This window comes from Maylandia zebra, linkage group LG6 (assembly GCF_041146795.1).
Source record: "Maylandia zebra isolate NMK-2024a linkage group LG6, Mzebra_GT3a, whole genome shotgun sequence".
Lineage (NCBI taxonomy): Eukaryota > Metazoa > Chordata > Actinopteri > Cichliformes > Cichlidae > Maylandia > Maylandia zebra.
Window position 1 is genome coordinate 34,108,638 of NC_135172.1, and position 18,352 is coordinate 34,126,989.

Genomic DNA, 18,352 nt, shown 5'->3' on the forward strand with positions numbered 1-18,352 from the left:
CCTCTCAGATCATCTGATCAGGGTCTCCTTCAACAATCTTATTTTAAAACCAGAGGTGATCACTCATTTGAGGTTGGAGTGCCTAAACTTTGGAGAAGCCTTTCTCACCCTGTCAGGGCAACTGAATCAGTGGTCTGTTTCAAGGCACTGCTAAAAAACCCTTTTTTATAGGTCAGCCTTTTCTGAATCCTTCTCCTATTATTTTTGGCCATAGTTTACATCTGATGTGTGCATTCAAGTGTGTATGTTAGAATTAGAACATAAGAACGTCTATTTGACTTTGTGTCTGTATGCTTGAACATATATACTTACCTTTAATATGGAGTTTTGTTTTTTACAAACTGTGTGTTTCAGAAAGCACCGTACAAATAAATAAATGACGTAAAAGCATAAAATTTTTATATGTAGAGTATTTGTAAGTAAAGAGCATAGTACTTTATGTCCATACATTTTTGTTCTTGTGTAGCAATGCTGGCAATACGTAACTTTACAGAGAATACCATTTCGTTGAAAAACTTTATTTCAGGGCTTTTCTCCAATTTTCACACCCCAGATTCTGCAAAGCCATGACTAAGTTGTTTCTGGTATGTTTGACGGCCCTCGCTGTCTTGATAAACATAACTTTAGGTTTATTTTGATGCAAAACAAGATCACAAGACCACTCTTGATTACTCTAAAATATTTCAAACATTAGAAAAAATCCATTCCTACATGTCCCGTGGGATTATTGGCTTGGCACACCAAATGCAATCTGAAGCTGAGTGAACTGCTGGCAGGAACTTTCACGCTTGGGTGCGGCCCAGATTTAAGACAAATAAATCCACTGCTTACTGACTGGTGGTGAACAGGAAGATGTAACAATAACACTGTGCCATCAGGAGGGATCAGCCTTTTTTAGACCTGTTACCTCAATCAGAGGAAAGCAGACAAGAAACATGTGAAAGAGATACAGTAACTGCCATGTTACTGTGACTTGGCTGTATTCTACCATGTAGCCACATCTGGAAGCCCACTTTTTTATCTCTTTAAACTGCATTTTTTTAAATCTCTGTTTTACACAAACTGATTTAAATGTTGAAGCTAGATAATACATAAATGTAATGATTTGCTGCCACTGCTAAGACCACCTTTTCATTATTATTATTATTATTATTATTATTATTAATCACTTATTTTAAAAAAGGATCCAAGCTAAATCTGACTTAAGTACAGAACCCACAATAGCATCAACAAACTCAAGTTTTCTTATGTACTCAATAGAAATCTACCATATTGAGTGAACATTTTTGTCTATCAGTGGGTAACCAACCCACAGTTTGAGAACCTCTGCCTGAGGAAAGGTTCACTACAAATTAATACAGACACCATCATCAAAACACCAAATGCTGTGATATTCTTTGGTAAAACGGGCCTCCATCTCTCTTGAGTTTCAGAGACTTTAATAAGTTAAAATAACGATGTACTGGAGCAACAGCGGAGTTTATGGTAACATAGCTCCTCATTACCATACTATATATATAATTCACTATGTTTTATCAAAACGTGACTAAATCTTTTTTTTTTTAATTACAAGTATCACTAGACTCCTGTCTGCACTCTGTGGGTTTCCTCAGTTTCATTTGCTGTTGTGCAAGACAGCACTGGGTTGTATAAAAGTAATATATTCCAATTTGTAAGATAAACTTCTTCGTCATGTGAAGGAAAACCTGTTTTCCAGGCGAGTGCTGCTGCCAGTACAAACTGAAAGGGTGGTAACAGAAAGACTCACCCAAATCACTGTAGCAGTCTCCATTTTTTTTTCTCATAGGACGAGAGGCAGGGTACACCCTGAACAGGTTGCCAGCCTATTGTAAGATTAACAACACACCACACTGAGTAGAGAGAGACAACCATTCACACTCATAGATTTGGCTAGTTTAGAATCACCAGTTAACCTAATCCTAAACCTTTTTGGGGGGGTTTGCTGTCATTCCCTTTGCTTATTACCAACCCTCAGTATCATCCATGTTGAGCAGCATGCAGAAGAATTTTGGAGGCTTGCACAGAAGCACTTTTACACCTATTGAAAACTAGGTGAATAGGTATAGGTAAACATAAGTTACATAGGTAAATAATGTGTATTTACCTATGCACAGTGGCAAACGGACACAATTGCACTACCATGCGTTAAGCACAAATCCCAACTGCATGTTGCTCGACTTGGAGGATGCTGTCCATTGGTCAAATGTTGAGTGGTTGAAAAGTGATTCTGAAAGAGGAAATGGAGTGACAAAAGAGTCCACCAGTAATGTGACAAACAAAAACATACAAATGCACTAATGCATTAAATTTGAGACATTGAAGTGACACATGACATGTAATTTAAAAAAATCAAACTTTATTAATACAACACTTAATTTACAGGGATAAGATGACCCATTAGCTAGATTAGATGACCCAAAGACTAAGCAAACGTTTAAAGTTTAAATGATGTAGTTCCAGTCAAAAAATATCCAAAGTAAAAGCAATTAAACATAAAAAGTACTAGATAATTGAAAACGGGTGACTGCAGGGAAAAACCGTTTTCTACAATCTCTTGTTCACTTGAGAGAGCTGCCCTTTAGACTACAAAAAAATCCAACAATATCGGCGTAGACGCGACCGCTCCCAATGCTCAAGTCCCATTGGCTACATCCTTGATAAGCCGGGCGTGTACGCGCAATTGATGCGGGAGCTGATTGGCTGCGGCGCGATCGCAGTGCTGACCTATGGTACACGGCTCTGTGCCTCAGCAGTTGTGTATTACTACGCTGATTGGACGGTCTCCTGTCACTCATCTGGGATACTAAGGAAGGGGTGCAAACTGCCAAGATGAAGCACTACGAGGTAAGTAGTATCTATGAAACTTTACCCGTCAGTGTGGCTACAAATGAATTAATTAAATAATCCCACAAGTTCTCAGACAATTCTCCAAATCAGCGAAAAGAGGTTCAAATTAAAAGCTTTAAACGTGAGCAGTGAAAATAGCACGCTGCTGCATCGCCGCCTCATATACTGTGCCCTATATGAACGAGGTGCTGTGGCCTGTTGTCGTTAAAGTCGCGGTTTAATTGGCAAATCCTGTATCCGAAACACAAACAACACCCGCTGATATGATTAATTATACTTACGCTGAGCGTTTGATAAGTTCTCATTGTAAAGTGTAGGCTACTTCTCTGTTAGCTGAAGACTGATAACTGGGTGTAGGTAGGATAATGCTCGGCATCATCGCCATCTCTGGCCGGAGTGACTCATGGCGCTTCTTATCTTATTCTTACCCAATGCAGGTGAACGGTCACGTGCGCAATCTCAGCACTTCTAAATTAACCCCTGTAGTATAACTGTGGGTTTAAAAAATAATAATAAAAATACATTTTAAATGAGGTGGAATGAGTGAAATTAATTAGATATTTGTATATTAAGAAGGAAAAATGTGCATAAGGGCCTCTTTACTGCTTTATCGCAAACGTGAAAAGCTTCCTGTTTCAAACAGCCGTTTTACTTGTGCAAGCACCTTACGTTTCTCCAGATGTTAACCGTTTCATGAGCACAAAAAAACCCATCAGACAGGATCTGAAGCAGTCTGACAGAAACCAATCCACCCAGTAACTGCTCTGGCTGCCCCTTTCTCCGTTGACAGGTGTCGCTTTTGAGACCTGTTGGCAGGATTAGAATTTAAATGAGGAAAAAAAAGACCGAAAAAGATTTTTAAAAATATCTAAGAACAAACTCCATTAGATTATGTCTGAAGTAAAATGCATACTTGTATGCTTTTAAATTGTATAAAACTAAATCATTTATTAAACATTGGTTTAATTGAACAATTTCGTCTTCTTCACACTGCATCAACTTTATTTGCACTGTAAGGGCTTTTTTCCATGCTTACAATCTGTCTACACCACACTAGGGCATGCAGCCCTTATGTTGAGTTAATTTAAAGAAATATATACATTTCATTGATTTATGACTACTTATTGTACTTCATTACATTTCTGGTGATTTCTTCTAACTCTGGCTAAAACCAGTATGGGACGGTGCCAAACATTCCTCAGTACAGGATAAAAACTTGACTGGGCAATGGGGCATAACTGTCTCTTAGGTCTCTGATCAAGCTGCCTGACTCAGCTTATCTCGTCAGTTATCACCTCCTGAACTTGTGTACAAGCCCTTTAGTTGGATTTGAAAATTCTAAACATTTTAGATGTGTACATGGAGTTACTGTGTAATAACCAGATGTATGACGGCGCCACATGGAATCAAATACACCAGGTGTTTATACTACCATTTACGACTCAGATTTTTTGGCAAAAATACCTATTAAATTGTTCAGTATTCATAAATATTAAGCATGGTTGTTCACTGACATTTGAAGCAAAATGCATATGTTAAACTTTAATTAACATCATATCTGTGGTTCTTTCTCTTTTGGAAACCAAACAGCTAAACTGGATTCAGAGCGCTCTGTCATCTTGACTAACTTGACTTGAGCTAAAATCAGTCCACCACATCCTGGGTTCTGTACGATGAAGTGAATTCAACATACCCAGGCTATCTTTCTGTTATCTAGATTCACTTAGTCAGGAAAAGCAGTCACATGAAGCAGATTATTAACTAGCTAATACTCAGGTTCCCCCTGCGCGTTCACACAAAAGTGGTAGCATTGGCAGATAAATTACAAACATTCACAAGTGTACGGCCATCAGAAAGGCTGCTTTTTACAGATAGAACTGTAATATAAAAATATGACTCAGAATACTTTATTAATCCTTAAGGAAATTATGTGGTTCCAGTTGCTCCAAGACAATAAGAACAGTGACAGACTGAACTAAATGAAATAATACAATATATTACAAAATATAAGACATGAGTCTAACATATATATGAATAGCTCAATTATCCAGAATATTACAGAGATTAAATATATATGATTGACATTTTACTCTAGAGATCAACCAGTATAAAATAAAATATTCTGGCACATGGCCTTCTCTGTAGCAGGTTAGATTCATAGCATAAGTTACTATGGCGATGTAGCCCAGTAAGAAATGAACCACCTTTGTAGTCCTAAAAATCAGGTTTAGTCTGAAGTTAACTGGATAACACGAAATCCTAAATTCAATCTGTTCTGATGTTATTGTCCTACTTTTATATATATGTATATATTTTAGTTAACTGCCTCCTCAGAGAGTTACCTATGAAGATAAAAATAAATTAGGCTGCAGGTGTTATAGCTCATGATTCTTCCAAAACATTAGTGTGACTTTTTGGTTTTAACTGTTTAATCTCTGTTTTAATGCATTTACACAAGATAGCACCAGAGAGCAACTTCACAGTCATCAACATGTAATGAGTATCTAGAAATGCATACAAAGCCAAAATGTTTCTACTTTGATTGGTGAAAAATATTTTAAAATGATCTCTTACCTTGAATAAATAGGTTCTGTGTAGTCATTATGAAAGTCCACTTAAGCTTGGTGCTCCCTGTTTCCCACTCTCACCCCAGAGTGTATTAGCAGCACAGTCACTGCCAGAGCTTTTATATAGATAGATGAGACAGGGGGAGGTGCTCAGGCGGAGGGTATGCCTGACACAGAAACTGAGATAGGATTATTTTTCCCAAAGTCTCAGCAGCATTGTCATGTATCTGCCTCGTTTTTTTTTCCCTTCCCAATCTATGTGACTACCTTTTTCAGGACAATAATAAACTAATTAAATCACTTCATTTAATCAGACAGGCTGCCTTGCAAAAATGACAAACAATGGTCAATGCGTCATCTGAGTCTTGTACATTTAATCAAAGCAGTGTGAAGGTGAACAAGTGTTCACAATTCTGACATTTAAAACTTGAATAGTAAATTATGAGCGACACGAAGTTATTTTTTATTTATTCCCCCCCCCCCTTTTTTTTTTTTTTTTTTTAACCAGAATAACATTCAAATTTAGCCCCTGTTTAAATCTGATGTTTGGATACATGTAGTGGACATACGGGTAATTAGCTACATAAGATGGTCTGCATTTACACATCCAAATCCAAGTTCGGATCTGATCCTGCTGCCACTTGTGACTGCATGTCTTTCATTCATTTTTTGAAATTGTATCCCAAGTCTTCGTTCTTAGGTAATGGAATGGCGAAGTTTGCCAAGGGGAATACCCTGACTAAGCCCTCAGACTTTGGGGGGGGGAATTATCACCCTGAGGTGGCAGAAATAGGCGACTGTAGTCGTATGTGACTGAGACGTTTGGCTGTTCAGTTTGGTTTCATACTGTAAAACTCCTGTAGGCTGTGATAGTGAAACCTTAAACTGGTGTCACAGTGATGGACATGGGGGTTGAAGTTAGGAGCTGATTGAATGTCAGCATAGTATGGTTAACAGTAAGAGCGTGACATCACAAAATAGACACAGATGGCTGTGGGGTCTGTAGGGAGAGGTCAGGTTATGTGGACTTAGCAGGAGGTGTTTTATATTTAGCTGGGTAGATGAAGACTGGGGGGTCTAACTAGAAAGGGGTGTTGTCACTCTACCTCTTCTTCATCATCCTACTTAGCTGGGAGTTGAGAAGTGTCAGTGGTCATCAGGCGTCTGTTTTTAGAAACGAGTTATATTTCAAATGCAAGTCACTGCAGCTCTGAAAGGAAGCTGTTGCTCTCAGCTCCTGAAGTTTCTTTAATGATAAACACAGGTGACAGCTGGGGAATACTGGGCATTCCTACATATGCGCACACACACACACACACACACACACAGGCGGCATATGTTTGTGCTGCAGGGGTCGCCTGGGAGTTAAAGTGGCACAACAGAAGTGAAGGAATGAGTGGGGTGCAGACAGGGAGGGAGGGAGAGTAAAAGAATGGCAGAGGTAGAGGGAGAGACAGATTTATTTCCACAGCTGAGAGCCTCCTCTCTCTTCTCCAGCTTAGCCCGCATCTGAGATAAACATTTGAGAGGTGGAGAGTGACAAGAGAACTGAGGGGAAGACGGGAATAAACCGAGAGCAGGAGAAGAACTGTGGACATGGATGCCCTAGCATTAGAGGCCACAGGCAACAAAAGGGTGGCTAACGGGGCAGTAGTGCCGGCCCCGCTGCCGGTCCAAGCCCAGAGTAAACGCAAACCTGCCAAAAAAACTAAAAAGGCTGTTGTTTTCTTTGAGGTGGAGATTCTGGACGCCAAGACCAAGGACAAGCTCTGCTTCCTGGACAAGGTAAGACGTCAGTCCTCTTTTTTTACACATTTGTGGAACCTTTTTTTTCTTAAATATTTATGCAACTTTAATTTTACTTTCACACCTAACTTACTTTGATACCTGATCTTTTTAAAAACTGCTTGTGCACATGTAATCATTGCTTCTATGCTCAGTCCAATAGACCCAATATTTCTCTCCTTATACTTCAGTAGAATGGTCTTTTTATGTAAGTCAGGTGTTTTCTAGAACATGGAAAAGCTGCTATAGCTGTAGTCCCCACTGTCTGTCAGTGGGTGTGCACAGCCTTTGAGTGCTGCTGTCTGTAAATGGTGCACACACAGAAGTGCCTTTCATACATACAGCACAGCACTACTGGTTTTATTTATCTGGATATGGTAGAGGTTATTGACGCACATACAAGAAGACATGTACAAAATAAGAGTAACAACTGCAGCCTAATGCAGTCTTGTGTTACATCTGTAGCCTGTATTTATCCCACACTTATTATTTTGGAGTGGTCGGACAGATGGTTCACTTAAAGCACTGGGCATTACAATATAAATGCAATCACAGTTGTGCATGGCCTCAGACATGCATGCGCTTATGTGCAGTGAAATATGTTGATAATGTATGATTAAATATTGCTAGACACTTTCAAGGCATTCCCATGTTGCACTATGACACTTTATAAAATATGACCAGAACCACACTTGAGTGGTTGCCTGGTGATTGTGAACAATCACAAGTAGGTGTGACGAACAGCTGGTTGCTCAGAAGTTCAACATGCAACACCCTCAACATTTGGGCACTTTTGAGGTTACAGGACACCTGGTGGGAGGCATCCTGTCTCCAAACAGTCACAGCCCAACTCAGACTAACAGCTGTTTGTTTTGCATATTGGCAATGGTTTGCAAGTAGCCGTGTAATTTCTAGACACAGAGAGTCTTTCAGCATGTTACAATCATTCGGAATCAGTCTGAGTCGATGACCGTAACTCAACTGCAACTCACCACTTTGCAGTGAGAGACTTGATTCAACTGGTTGCCAACTGGTTGTATTCTGGTTATTCTGGGTCCTGCAGCAACAATTTCACTATCTGTTGAGGAATTTCTGTTTCAAATCTATGTGCTTCTGGCTGAAGGTAGCTAATATGATTATCAATGTATGCAGACAGCAACACATTGCAATCTTTGCTACTTTATAACGAACAGATTGTGTATAATTGACAACACAAGTCCTTTCAATAGCAAACTAAATCGATCTTATTGCTATTTTTTTGCTGTCTTTGCACACCAAAGAAACTTTAAAGAATGCTACAAACTGTGGGTGTTCACAGACCTGGAGTCAGTTTTGCACACGTTGCAGTAATTTTGGTGGAGCTGTTGTCTCTAACCACTGTTTTCCACAGTGTGACTGCAGCATAAGAGCAAAAGAATGATTTCTACTATAGAAATGCACCTTAAATTGAGCAGCTACTACAGTATTGCAGCACATATGTAGTTTTTCAGATTTACTTCTTGTTTGTCACTGTCTGGTCAGTGGTATTAATCATGACAATTATATTGATCATATATATAAAGTGTGCGTATATGTATGAGATTCAGGTTTGGCCCTATTTAACCACTCCTACAGTCTTTGAAAAATGCAAATATTTCTGCGTTTGTGCTGTTTATTCCAAAATTTGATTGAACCTGTTTGAAGATACATAAGATATTAAGACAAAAAATATGAACAATAGTCTGTTGATTGCATCAGTTTAACTCTAACAGCTTTAGTAGCTATAAAATCTATCACAACAGAAGCAGAATTAGTACAAGATTGCTTTAGACTTTACATTCATTGACATTTAACATCAGTTTTAAATTTCTTTTTAATTTTGAAATGTGTGCCCTTTTTCTGCAATACAACAAACCATTTGCACCGCTGTTACATTTGACCAATGTGTTGACTGATGGACTTCAGTTGTGTTTACAGTTGGGACTAAGTGGGTATCAGCACTGCATTAGCCATATTTACTTTGAAAGGATGTTTAAGCCAACTTTATCAGGCATATTTACAGTTATTTCTACTCCCCCTGTGCTTATGTTATTGTAATGTTTGACAGATTTAAATTGTTAGTGCTCAGCCTGCAGGTTATTGCTCTTGCATTAGAACTGTTTAGTGTATTGCTGTTGTGAGTCCGGTGAGTGTAGAGTTGCATTAGTCAAATTCACGGTGTGATCAGCCACGGCAGACTCTGCTTATTGAAGGCTACTCCTCAGGACCGCAGAGTATAAGGTTGTATCCTTATGGGATTATACTCTGTTGTCAGCTTAGCAGAGTTTCTATGGTGATAACATCATCAATCTTATCACCTCTTTGGAGGCAGCTTGACAGATGTGACAGATATAGATTTGGAATCTGGACAGAAGGCCCTTTGGGAGAGAGGCTTGGTCCTCCAAAGTAGGCTAACGGAGCTAAACTGACAAGCTGTGTGACACATTTAAAAAAATAAATAAATAAAAATCAAGTTCTGTATTATGTCTGGCTCAGTGTGTGTATATGACTGACTGACTTCATACTAAATGAGGCCTGCAGAAAGAGTGGGAGTCCAGAGAGGTGGTTGGTCCATCTAATTCAACCATAGTGATGTCATCCTGCTGAAAATGGCATGTAGTCTTCGGGGGGACATGAACAGAAGCCAAGTCAATTACAGCAGCAGACCTGCTCAGTCTACTACTGATTTGTCACACGATCTTTGAAAGCCAAGACGAGGGAGCGACACTTCAACAGGCAGATGATGACAGAATGTAAAGCAGTATCTCCTTACACTGCTTGTGAGCACTGAAATAAGCAATCAGCAAGACAATGCAAGTTTGATTTAAAGCTTAAAAAATAGTTCCCATCCTTTTTTAAAGACAATTGCAGAGATGGCTTACCATTGCTAAACTGTCTACACTGAAAAGTGCTGGCCTGGCTAAGAAACTGTAATGGCATTTTAGTCTTAACTTAGTGTAGTGGTTCTCACAATCACCCAATGTGCAAAAAAGGTCCCTGGTTCCCAGATGGAAAGAAACGCAGGTTCATCGAGGGTTGTGTTATTGATACTCACAGCTTGCAAACAGCAGCATTTTAGCAAGTTAAAGTAAATGAAAGACATTTTCCTTTTTTTATGAGCTACTGCTGTTTATGAGACCGTACCTAATTCAAAGAGCGACTACTGAAAAAGGTGCCCGCAGCAGCGTTATAGTACAATAGTAGTGACCCAGCAGTATATCCAGTGACATATTATAAACCAAATGTAAGCACAAATTTAGCTTAGGTAGTGTTTTCCCTGGAAATTTTAAGTTGAAGTATAAAACAACTGTCTTTAAATTAACCTTATTGTGGTTAAAATATTGTCAAATAGTAAAACACAAAAAAATATTTTGTACCAAGAAGTTGAAGCTTGGGTTGAGTTTTTTAACAAGATGCTTAAAACCTTCATTTTCAATCTGCTTGCTCTTCCTGTCATATTCAGCGCAGTTAGCGAGTGCTCCAGCAATTCTTTGGGTCATTTGTTTACATTAAGATCACTGACCACCAGTTGCTGCCATCTCCTCCTCCATAGCCTGGTTGTACTTGATGGTGTTTTCACCTTAACTGGTGAGAGAAGTTTGTTGTTTCCATTTTCAGCAGAAACAGTTTTCTTGTATGTTTTGTTTGTTAGAGGAGGTTGAAGTACCTCCCTTTTAAGGTAAATAAATCAGGCTGACGCACAGCTCTCGCGGTCAGACTTGCCCCGGCTTGTCTCAGTTTTATGGGCACTAGTAAGTGGAACAGGATCAGAATCAAATACTTAATTCCCAAGGAAAATATGTTGTTACAGTTGCTCTAAGACCATAAGAACAGTAACAGACTGAACTAAATTAAATAAGACAATATATTATAAAGTTAAAAAATGTCAAAATAGCTCTAATATTTACAAATGGCTCAATTATAGATATCCAGAATATCAAATGTATGGCGTTGTTGGAATAACAATATGACACTTTTGTCATGTAGAAATGTATACAGTGGCCCCTCGTTTATCACGGGAGATAAGTGAAATCCGCGAAGTAGCCAACTTTATTTATTACAGTTATTATAGATGTTTTAAGGCTGTAAAACCCCTCAGTATACACTTTTCTCAGACAGGCATGAATATTGTCACACTTTTCTCTCTTGTTTAAACACTCTCAAAGTTCAAACCTTTGTATCATAGAATGAAACCAAAGGCACCTGACGGTGCAAAACGTTTCGTGGACATTGTTGTTTGTTAGGGAGAAAACTTACATACAGTACAGCACAGCAGAGTCACACTGCTCGCGATTGAAGATTTATGTAAATTTGACAAGCTGAATGCAATCTATACTGTGCAGGAGACACAGCACGAGATTGATTGACAATGGTTTACAGCCAATCAGGGCGGAGAACACAATGCACAAAAAAAGAAAGAAAGAAAAACAGGCATAATTGCACCAAAAAAGTCCACGAGGCCGCGAAAGGTGAACCGCGAGGGACCACTGTATCTGTGCCAGATTTTATAATGGCAGTATGCTTGGAGTCAGATGACACAAAGATGTTAAATTCATTTCTGCCTAATTGTACATTGCTCCAAATAAATCATATCACAGATAACATTAGAAGTTAGTATGTGCCCTAAGATTAGCAGAACTCACCACACTGTCAACCTGCTAAAAGCAGCCTGCTTTTTAAGACTGTAGTTTTGTTTTGGTTGTTCGTTTTGTTTGAATGCATGCCTCCTTAGCTTAAACAGATAAAACCCCTTGTTCAAATAATTGTGACAGTGATTATTACTTTAAACAACAAGATTCAAGCTAATTCCCCAGGGTTTCACTGTTTGTTGTCCTGTAACAACTGTTCATGTCCATATTTACCTTTGTGCGCTCTTCGTGTTTCTGTTTCGTCGTCATTCCTTTTTTATATTGGGGGGTTGTTGAGCCATTGCTGGCAGCCTGGCATGAGGTTGTGTACTTTGGCTGTGTGTCTCTGTGCCAAGTTTCTTTGAAACCCTAATACCAGCTGTTAAATAGCTCACATCCATGGGGTGTGCGCACACAGTCAAAGCTAAATTTACCCCTAATCACCATCATGAATGGAAAACAGGGTTATTATCTGTTCCTTTGTATGTAAACGTCCCTGCACTTATTTATTGTGATGTTATTTGTAGGTTGAGCCAAATGCCACCATCGGGGAGATCAAGTCTATGTTCCACAAAAGCCGTGAGTGCCATCTGTCTGCAGCCTCATAAATCTAAGTCAAGATCAAGGAAATCTTCTAACGTAGCCTAGATAAATACATCAAAACAGTCTTAAGAAGATCTGGTTTTGTTTGTTTCAGATCCTCAGTGGTACCCAGCCCGACAGTCCATTCGCCTCGACCCAAGTAGGTCCACTTAAATCAATGTTTTCCTTCTGACTTTAAATCATTTATTTTTATAATTTATTTATTTTAAATACATTTTAAATCTCATATTAAGTAACGTGTGTTTTTCAGAGGGGAAGTCTCTGAAGGACGAGGACGTTCTGCAGCATCTTCCTGTAGGGACTACAGCCACCTTCTATTTCAGAGACCTGGGAGCTCAGATCAGCTGGGTCACAGTGAGTACAACACAAAGACAGCTCCAAAGACAGGAACATATTGTGCTGCCATGAATGGGTCCAACAGCCCTGTCAAGCCCAGATACATCAGTGCAAGTGGGATCAAGCAGAGCTTTTCCCTGTGTGTAGAAATTGAGTGTGTGTTTGTGGGTCAGACGTTTAGACCTAACTTTGAGGTTAATTTGCTACACAGAAGTCGACTTTGACAGTGAAGGTTGTTTTGACTCTGCAGGGAGATGCAGGACAAGCAGATGGAAAATAATTTACAGTGGGGCAAAAAAGTATTTAGTCAGCCACCGATTGTGCAAGTTCCCCCATCTAAAATGATGACAGAGGTCAGTAATTTGCACCAGAGGTACACTTCAACTGTGAGAGACAGAATGTGAAAAAAAAATCCATGAATCCACATGGTAGGATTTGTAAAGAATTTATTCGTAAATTAGGGTGGAAAATAAGTATTTGGTCACCTCAAACAAGGAAAATCTCTGGCTCTCACAGACCTGTAACGTCTTCTGTAAGAAGCTTTTCTGTCCCCCACTCGTTACCTGTATGAATGGCACCTGTTTGAACCCATCATCTGTATAAAAGACACCTGTCCACAGCCTCAAACAGTCAGACTCCAAACTCCGCCATGGCCAAGACCAAAGAGCTTTCGAAGGACACCAGGAAAAGTATTGTAGACCTGCACCAGACTGGGAAGAGTGAATCTACAATAGGCAAGCAGCTTGGTGTGAAAAAATCAACTGTGGGAGCAATCATCAGAAAATGGAAGACATACAAGACCACTGATAATCTCCCTCGATCTGGGGCTCCACGCAAGATCTCATCCCGTGGGGTCAAAATGATCATGAGAACGGTGAGCAAAGATCCCAGAACCACACGGGGGGACCTGGTGAATGACCTGCAGAGAGCTGGGACCAAAGTAACAAAGGTCACCATCAGTAACACACTACAACGGCAGGGAATCAAATCCCGCAGTGCCAGACGTGTTCCGCTGCTGAAGCCAGTGCATGTCCAGGCCCGTCTGAAGTTTGCCAGAGAGCACATGGATGATACAGCAGAGGATTGGGAGAATGTCATGTGGTCAGATGAAACCAAAGTAGAACTTTTTGGTATAAACTCAACTCGTCGTGTTTGGAGGAAGAAGAATACTGAGTTGCATCCCAAGAACACCATACCTACTGTGAAGCATGGGGGTGGAAACATCATGCTATGGGGCTGTTTTTCTGCCAAGGGGACAGGACGACTGATCCGTGTTAAGGACAGAATGAATGGGGCCATGTATCGTGAGATTTTGAGCCAAAACCTCCTTCCATCAGTGAGAACTTTGCAGATGAAACGAGGCTGGGTCTTCCAACATGACAATGATCCAAAACACACCGCCCGGGCAACAAAGGAGTGGCTCCGTAAGAAGCATTTGAAAGTCCTGGAGTGGCCTAGCCAGTCTCCAGACCTCAACCCCATAGAAAATCTGTGGCGGGAGTTGAAAGTCCGTGTTGCTCGGCGACAGCCCCAAAACATCACTGCTCTCGAGAAGATCTGCATGGAGGAATGGGCCAAAATACCAGCTACTGTGTGTGCAAACCTGGTAAAGACCTATAGTAAACGTTTGACCTCTGTTATTGCCAACAAAGGTTATGTTACAAAGTATTGAGTTGTATTTTTGTTATTGACCAAATACTTATTTTCCACCCTGGTTTACAAATAAATTCTTTACAAATCCTACCATGTGGATTCATGGATTTTTTTTTTTTCACATTCTGTCTCTCACAGTTGAAGTGTACCTCTGGTGCAAATTACTGACCTCTGTCATCATTTTAGGTGGGGGAACTTGCACAATCGGTGGCTGACTAAATACTTTTTTGCCCCACTGTATGACCAAGGTTAAAATAACTGAGAGTGTATGTTCATTGTTTGAGTCTCCAAAGTTCTGACTAATCTTTCTTGTTCCTTTGTGTTTTTTTTGTTTTTCCAGGTTTTCCTAACAGAGTACACCGGTCCACTGGTCATCTATCTGTTGTTCTACTTCAGGGTTCCCTTCATCTACCCACCCAAATATGACTTTACCACCAGTAAACACTGGGTTGTACAGTGAGTGTCTCAAACACACTTTCAGAACACTTAGGTAGTCAAACAGAGCCTGCTTGTCCTCTTTTGTGACCATCTCAACAGCTCAAATAGAAGATAACACTCTTGTGCCTGTCACCTAAATATAAAGCTTTAGCTGTAGTAAACAACATTGTAAGCTTAGTGTTGTAAACACTTCTGATGAGTTTTATCCCTAATTGTATATCAAATACTTTAATGTCTGCTTATCAGTGTTTGTATTTGCCTTATTTTAGCTCAGTGGTGTCAAATGTGGTCGTATAGTGTGAACATTGCACATTTAGGATCAAACTAATGACCTGCCAGAATTTTAGATGTAGACTACAAACTGTGTTCATCGGTTTATAAATGGATTTTATTAAATGTGAACTAGTCTGTAGTCTGACAGAACCCCAGAAACTTGCTGTAAGCAGTCAAAAGAAAGTTGCATTAAATAATCTAAACTAAAAGAAGCATTGCTTTGTTTGCAACTTAATGAAGGACACCTATTTTATTTTTTTATTTATTTTAAAAAGGCTGATGGGTTATTGTTGTCACCCTGCCGGGGAGGCAGCAAGGCTTAAAAAATACTAGCAGCCGCCAATATTTTTTTAAGTTATTTAAAAAAAAATTTAATAAGGCTAATCAAGTGCCTATATTTTTCCAGTCTTGCCTGTATGTGTCACTCTTTCCACTACGTTAAGAGACTCCTGGAGACGCTGTTTGTCCATCGCTTCTCTCATGGAACAATGCCGTTACGCAACATCTTCAAGGTGATTTAAAAATGCATATCATTTACATTCATCCATGTTACCTTACCGCATACAAATATGTGTTTTGAAGATCTGGTTTAAGTACGGTACAAGATGAAAAGTGATTCATTTTCTGACTGAAAATGTTGGGCTGACAATGCTTCTGTCACATTCTGCTTTAGAACTGTACCTACTACTGGGGCTTTGCAGCATGGATGGCTTATTACATCAACCACCCGCTATATACGCCACCCAGTGAGTATGCATGCAGCTACAATTTCTTACAATCAACGCTCACACGTGCCAGTGTGTCATTGTAACTCTTTTTTTTCCCCCTTTGCTGATTACATTGATTGCCTCTCTTGCAGTTTATGGGGAGCAACAGATAAGAATTGCCCTCATCATATTCTTGGTAAGAACATTTCTACGATTAGATTTTTTTAAAACACTTTTTTTGTTTTGTTTTGATTTAACACGTTAGGAGTGACATGGTTTCTTTTTCCAGTTCTGTCAGATCGGCAACTTCTCCATCCACATTGCTCTTCGGAACCTTCGTCCACCAGGTAAACACACCTGTCAAATCTGTACATCAATATCTCCATACCTTTTCTTCTCTTTCTAGAAATAATATTTGAAAAGTATTATGATTTTAATATTTCCTAATAGAAAATGACAAAAACTCAAACTACACCTATGACTATGAACAAAAAGTGACTTCCTCAAGATGTTGATAAGTTATAATGAAGTATAATATGTGACATTAGACATTTTCAATGTAAAATAAAAACTTCATATAGAAACTTCATATAGAACCCTGGTTTTGTGTGTGTGTGCGCGTGCGCTATTTTCATAGTCCAAATCTGACTGAAAAATAAAATTGTGGTCTCTCTGCAGTCTCAGTAGTTTTAAACAAAACATTATTCTGTCAGCAAATAATAAAACTAAAGATGACTGCATGGATTGAAAATATTTTGAATTTTCATTCACCCACCCTAAATCCAGGCTCTAAGACCAGGAAGATTCCCTATCCAACCAAGAACCCCTTCACCTGGATCTTTCTGCTGGTCTCCTGTCCCAACTACACCTATGAGGTAACAGGTTTAATGACTTTGGTGGCTAAAGGTTTTCTGTCCACTGTAGTAACAAATCAGTTTTAAGAGGGTCATTGATGCTTTAACCATGCAGCTGAATGTTCTCTCACTTGAATATATAAATTGTAGTGTCTCACTTGTATTGAAGTATGTTCAGTTTGTTAAACTATGGGGTGAGCCAGTATAGGTCTGGGGGAAAATATGGATTGAAACTGCAGATTTAATCTTTCCCCCCCTTTGCTTTCCTTGTGCTTTAATTCAACTCCGGACCCTTTTGTTGTTAACAGCCTTTTTTCCTTCTTCTCAAGGGGGGGAGCAAGTCTGAAGGGTTCAGAACTGCTGCATTAATCAAAGAGTTTGCTGCCCTCTGGTGGCATTAGTACATCTTTATCGCATAACTGGCTTTTCTCCTTGAGAGAACTATACGTTGTTCATCGGTCAGGTTATGGACCCAGGACCTTTGATGTCTTACAGCAGAATTTTTGGACTTGTAGTTGGATTGTTGGAGCTCTGTTTGACAATCTAGTGATTGGATTCTGAAGTCTGGAAGTTAGGTCAATGATTGGTGGTGGGGGGGGGAAAAAATCTGTTCATCCCACCAGATTTTAATCTGACTGTAAAGTAAATCCATTGTGTAGTTACCTCATTAATCTTTAGTGGAAAAAAAGTCATTTCCATCACATGTATATGGATTCATAAAAATCTGAAAACTCAGTGTACAGCTCACTGTTGACAACCGTCTCTGTAGGAGTGTAGTGACAAAGGAACCAGATAAGGGGAAAAGGAAAGTTTATGTCTCACATCCTTCTCCTTCCTCCTGCAGTTGGGCTCCTGGCTTGGTTTCACCCTCATGACCCAGTGTCTGCCAGTGGCCTTCTTTACTTTGGTGGGCTTCATCCAGATGACCGTTTGGGCAAAGGGGAAGCACCGCAGCTACCTGAAGGAGTTCCGAGACTACCCTCCTCTCCGCTCGCCCATCCTGCCTTTCATCCTGTAGAGGACTAGTCAGCACTGCCTGTTTGTAGGAATCAAACCCTCCCCTTTTCCTTGCTTTAAAACCTACACTGGGAAAAAGGAGCCTGTTTTTTTCCCCCCCCCCATGATGTTCAACCTTTGTTTTCCCTTCCTGTAATCTGTCCCCTTTTGTTTTGTGTGAGAATGTAAAACACTAGTATTGCTCTAAAAATTTTTTATTGAAGACAGACAAACCCTGATTGGTAAATTGAGTTTTGATGTATGTTTGCTTTCCCAGAGCAGTTTTCACCCTTAAACTAACCAGTGTATATATGACACCAGTTCCTTTTTTTTCATCCAGTACTGTTGTTTAGGGGTTGAATTTGCACCTGGTGATATTCAGCATAGAGTTCTCAGTTTTTATTTCCATAAATCTAAATCTGAAACCGTGACAGAACTTAATTTGTTAATGTCTGATGTAATTTATTAAAAAAGTAAACCAACATGTGGTTGTGTCATTTCAGGTTAATTCATGACATCTACACTACTTGAAAATTACCTTTTAAAACAGTAATGATCAAATAAATCAAAATCATTTTATGGTGAAATGGTTCATCTGAATAGGCTGAGTTGTCTTTTATAACATC

The 18,352-nt window shown here is 39.5% G+C and overlaps 1 protein-coding gene across 1 annotated transcript; it reads left to right on the top strand.

Annotated features, from left to right (window-relative positions):
- Window positions 1-2,738: 2,738 nt before the first annotated feature.
- On the top strand, window positions 2,739-18,208 carry tecrb (trans-2,3-enoyl-CoA reductase b). Its single transcript, XM_004539092.5, has 12 exons — window positions 2,739-2,865; window positions 7,170-7,220; window positions 12,394-12,445; window positions 12,564-12,608; window positions 12,720-12,823; window positions 14,799-14,914; window positions 15,576-15,681; window positions 15,843-15,915; window positions 16,029-16,072; window positions 16,166-16,223; window positions 16,663-16,751; window positions 17,575-18,208. Exons 1-12 carry the CDS (start codon window positions 2,851-2,853, stop codon window positions 17,746-17,748), a joined length of 927 nt encoding a protein of 308 aa, XP_004539149.1. The 5' UTR covers window positions 2,739-2,850; the 3' UTR covers window positions 17,749-18,208.
- The last annotated feature ends 144 nt before the right edge of the window (window positions 18,209-18,352 follow it).

Bases quoted from the DNA above. Each gene is read 5' to 3' on its own strand.
- tecrb (XM_004539092.5), top strand. The intron at 12,824-14,798 runs GTGAGTACAACA...TTGTTTTTCCAG, and splicing joins CTCAGATCAGCTGGGTCACA to GTTTTCCTAACAGAGTACAC. The intron at 15,916-16,028 runs GTGAGTATGCAT...CCTCTCTTGCAG, and splicing joins CCCGCTATATACGCCACCCA to TTTATGGGGAGCAACAGATA.